The sequence below is a fragment of the Tupaia chinensis genome, unplaced genomic scaffold (assembly GCF_000334495.1).
Source record: "Tupaia chinensis unplaced genomic scaffold, TupChi_1.0 Scaffold140218_1, whole genome shotgun sequence".
NCBI classification, from domain to species: domain Eukaryota; kingdom Metazoa; phylum Chordata; class Mammalia; order Scandentia; family Tupaiidae; genus Tupaia; species Tupaia belangeri.
The window spans coordinates 2,278,769-2,283,261 of NW_006200097.1; the positions used below are offsets into that span (position 1 = coordinate 2,278,769).

The window sequence follows — 4,493 nt, forward strand, 5'->3', positions numbered from 1 at the left end:
GGGGGTGCTGGGCATTCCAAGGGTCCAACAGCTGGTAAATCAATTTTTTTTTTTTTTTTTTTTAAATTCTCCTTCTGTAGCACTTTAAATGTATGGAGTTTGCCTCCCTGACATCCAGGACACTCTTGCTGCCACGGAATCAGGCACGATTATGAGAAAGGGAAAGCGCAGTAAATGGAGACGGTAAAGAACGAACTCTTCGTATTGGGCCAGCAGGTTCGTGCAATCGCAATTAGGAGAAAGTTTTACCGCATCGGCCAGCATCTGCTGCTGGAGAAGAAGCTGCTGTTTCTGCTCCATGATCTGCCTCTGGAGAGTCTGTTTCTTTCCCATCAATTGCTGATTCAACAGTGATTGCTGAGAGTTCATGTAACCACTTCCAGTGTTTGGATTTGAGCAGGAGTTGGGACTTGGACTGGGGCCTGGGTTCTGGCCTACCACAGAGTGTTGATCCTAAAGAAGAGAAAGCAGTGGGGAAATGATACTGTGAATTAAAAGAAAAAAGAAAAGGAGCACAACGATCATAAGCTTAAATTCCAAACATTTTTCATCTGGTTAAAGATCAAACATGGTTAATGGGTTGAAGATCAGAGAATTGCTTTTTAAATGTAGAAGAAATAATTGCATATCACAGCAACCAGAGCAGCTGGGTTAATGACATTCGGGCACTGGAATGGCTCCTGTATGACTCTGATGCTGGACCTTCCACATTCCAGAAGGTGTTTATAGAACCTCAAAGAAAACGACCATAAAAACATACAGCAAACTTCTCAGTTTCTCAGGAACAAACACATCACGGAATAAAAAAATAAAATCCTTTCTTTTACTTAAAGTTAGCATGAATTATTGCTGAACCTGCAATGAAAATGATCTCAATTCATGTGTCTGAATAGCACTTTTGGACAGAAGACCCTGTGCCTTGCCCAGTTTTCTGTGACATGAAGGCAGGAAGGACAGTGAATTTCTGTTTGGCAAACACTCTGAAACTTGGAAGGGCCAACATTTCTCAGGGACTTGTTCCTTTTACCCCCTGGTCAATAATTCAGGAATAGGAAGGACCGTGAATTTCTGTTTGACAAACACTGAAACTTGGAAGGGCCAACATTTCTCAGGGACTTGTTCCTTTTACCCCCTGGTCAATAATTCAGGAATCTCAGAGCATTAACCCAGAAAAGGACCCCCACACCACTGACAAGGAGTATTGATTAAAAACTCACATTGTATATCAAATAATACAATGGCAAATTGCCATTCTAATTTGAGGTCTCTGCCAATCTTTAGGCATTGCAAGATCAGGGTCCTGTAGGGCAGAGAGCTCAAGTCAATCAAGTATTCTCACGTTCCCACTGATGTATTTAGGACGGAGCTGGAAACTAGTGGGGTTACAGGAAGGCTGGAAAAGATAGTCCTTGCCCTGGAGAATTTTTTTTTTTTAATTTAGGGAGTAAATGCTTACATGTATAAATACAAGAACATATAGAACCACATTTTAGATTATATAATAGTAGCACTGAGTTAAAGAGCCTCGCACTTGGATGACCATCAGCTGGGAAATATGTTATAATGCAGAGACCCTGGCCTTGCCCAGGGATTCTGAGGATCTAGATCAGGGTGCCTGCTCTTGTGAATCTGATGCTTTCCCTGGTCCAGGATAACACTAAATATATGGGAACAATAAAATTCAATTTGTGGGGCCAGCAAGTGGTATACTGGTTAAAGCGCTAGACACCTATATAGCTAACCACAGTTAAGAGTCCCAGGCCTGGCAGCTTGAAACTCATGCCAGGCGCATGTGTGTGCATGCCCCATATCCCAAGAGGACAATGGAGAAGAAATTGTGGCATGGCCATGCCCTCTCAGGGGTGATTTCTCTCTTTCTGTCAATCCAGCAAGTGCATGTGCCCTATAGCAAAAATCTCCAACACCTAAAATAATAAATAAATAAATAAATAAAATCCAATTCTCATTCCCCAAGAGGACTATGTGGAGTTAGAAGGGATTAAAAATATAAAGCAACTCTCATGATGCCTGGCAAATAGTAGGAGTATGTACACCTTTGTAGAATTTGTTTTTATTTTTGTTATAGGTCATGTGTACCCACCTGAAAGACAAAAAGAGGCAATAAGAGAGAAGGTGAGAAATCAGTCCCCAGAGGGTTTGGCCACTTCACAACCCCTTCTTCTCTCATCTCTTCCTGGGATTTGGGCACACATGCACACGTGCCCGGGGGGGGAGGGGGAGGTTCAAGTCAGCAGGTCTGGGACACGAATTGCTGTTCGCCATGTATGAATCCAGCACCTTAACCACCACATCACCTGCTGGGCCCCCACGTTCTCTTCCCTTTCGATTCCTTTCTGATTTTTTTTAAGTTATCAGCTAGGTAAAAAAAAAAAAAAAAAAAAAAAGACCACCAGTCCATTGCTTGGTGATATAGGACACTTGGGGACGCTCAGCTTGGCTCTAGTAACCCCTTGGCTCTAGTAACCCCTGTCGTGAGGACAGCCATCCACTGAGGCTCATTATAGGCTAGTCTCTGGGCTCTGTGCTTTCCATCATTTATCTCATTCATTTCTCCCAAATACAATGAGCAAGGAATTGCACTTTTTAAAAAGAATTATTTTATTATTATTTTATTGAACTTTATTTATAATTTACTTATTTTAATTGGACCAGAGAGGGACAGAGTGAGAACAAGAGCGAAAGCGAGAGAGAGACAGAGAAGAGGGGAGTGAGAAAGCAAGCTGCCAGGTCCAGGACTTGAACCACAGTTGGCCATGTGGGAGTCCAGAGCCCTTAAACACCACACGTGTGTGCAACCCCCAGAATTGCATTATCCCAGTTTTGTAGATGAAAAATGTGAGCTATAGAGATCACATGGTTCTAAGTCATAGAGGAGGATTTGAACCAGATCAGGCTGACTCCAGAACCTTACCTCTCTATTACTATACTGCCTCTCAGCTGAAACTAGAATCATCGAAATTTTTGTACTCTAAAACTGTGGCAACCCATGGGTTCATGCAACATTCCCCTTGGGCTTGAGCACCCTCAGATCAGGCAGGTCGAAGGGGACGTGTTGGGGAGAAGATGGAGGGTGAGGACAGGGGATTCTCTCAGCCAACAGGCAATTTAGTTCAGTGAGTACGCACGAGGTTCTGGAGTCACACAGATATAGCTTCAAATCCTCCATGACATACATAGAGCTATGCGATCTTTCTGAGCAAACAGAGGAGCAAATACACAGAGAATCGAGGGCTCAGTCCACCTAGACTAAGGACAGGGAAGCAGAGCCTGGGACTAGAGAAAGAGAAAGGTCGTGTAGAGACAACTGCAAGCAATTGTGGAGGACCTCAGGGTGAGAGAGAACACGCATGGTGGAGGCAGTGCTTGGCCCTCCACTCTCCACCTCAACCAGAGTAGAAACAGCCTGCTTTCTTCTGTGTTTTAATTTGGAGTTTCAGGTAAGACATTGAAAAATGAATTGTGTGTGTGTGTGTGTGTGTGTGTGTGTGTGTGTTTAACAATGGTTGACAAACAGGTAGACAAATTCAGTGCATTTTTCTTTTCCATTTTCTCTGCCTAGCATACAGTGGAGAAGAATACAAGCTCTAGAGACATGCCTACTTGGTTCATATCCTAGCTCTGGCACCTGTTGTGTGTGTGATCTGGCAGAAGTTAACTCACCTCTCTAAGCCTCAATTTCATTATCTGTAAAATGAGAACAGTAACTATGGACTCTATAGGGTCCCTATAAGAATGAGAAGAGAGGGACAAGTGGTTGATGTAATGGCTACGTTGCTGGACTCCCATGTAGTTGACCACAGTTCGAGTCCCAGGCCCAGTGGCTTAAACTCATACCAGGTACATGTGTGTGTGTGTGTGTGCCCAAGATCCCGAGAGGAGAATGGAGAAGAGACTGCGGCGTGGCTAATCCTCCTATCTCACTTTTTGTCTCTTTGTCTCTGTGTGTCGTTCTGGCGAACTCCTGCGCCCTATACCAAAAATCTCCCCCCCCCAAAGAAGGAAAGAATCCATGCTCATCATATAGTAAGCATGTACTAATCAGTGACTACTTATAATTATTAAAGTTATTTCAACATCATGCAGGAGTATTAATCCTATTTTATTTTATTTTTCTATCTTGAAGTAAAGGAGACAGGTTCGTGGATTGCAGAGAGCTGTTCTGGGTCAGCTTCCTCAGAAATATAGAGGTCTCAGTTACACTGCAGATTATGAGATATCTATGGACTCAGGGAATGACCTTCATCCTTCTACTTGCAGATGTCAGAAGACAGGTAGCTGCCAGAAGATGTGTGGAGTGTCAAGCTTTGATGAGCTATCTTTTATTATTAAGTTTTTAATGCCAGAGGTGAGAAAGAGTGAGAGAATGAGAGAGAGTGAGAGAGGGAGAGAGAGAGAGAGAGAGAGAGAGAGAGAGAGAGAGAGAGAGAGAGAGAGAGAGAAAAGATCTCTGAGAGATACGTGTGCACGCACAA

The 4,493-nt window shown here is 43.3% G+C and overlaps 1 protein-coding gene across 1 annotated transcript in view; it reads right to left on the bottom strand.

Annotated features, from left to right (window-relative positions):
• Positions 1-4,493, bottom strand: part of MAML2 (mastermind like transcriptional coactivator 2) — a 403,472-nt gene that overhangs the window by 16,852 nt on the left and 382,127 nt on the right. Inside the window, exon 6 of the mRNA XM_006162588.3 lies at positions 250-453. Within this exon, the coding sequence (XP_006162650.1) occupies positions 250-453 (204 nt within the window). The remainder of the gene's footprint in view (positions 1-249; positions 454-4,493) is intronic.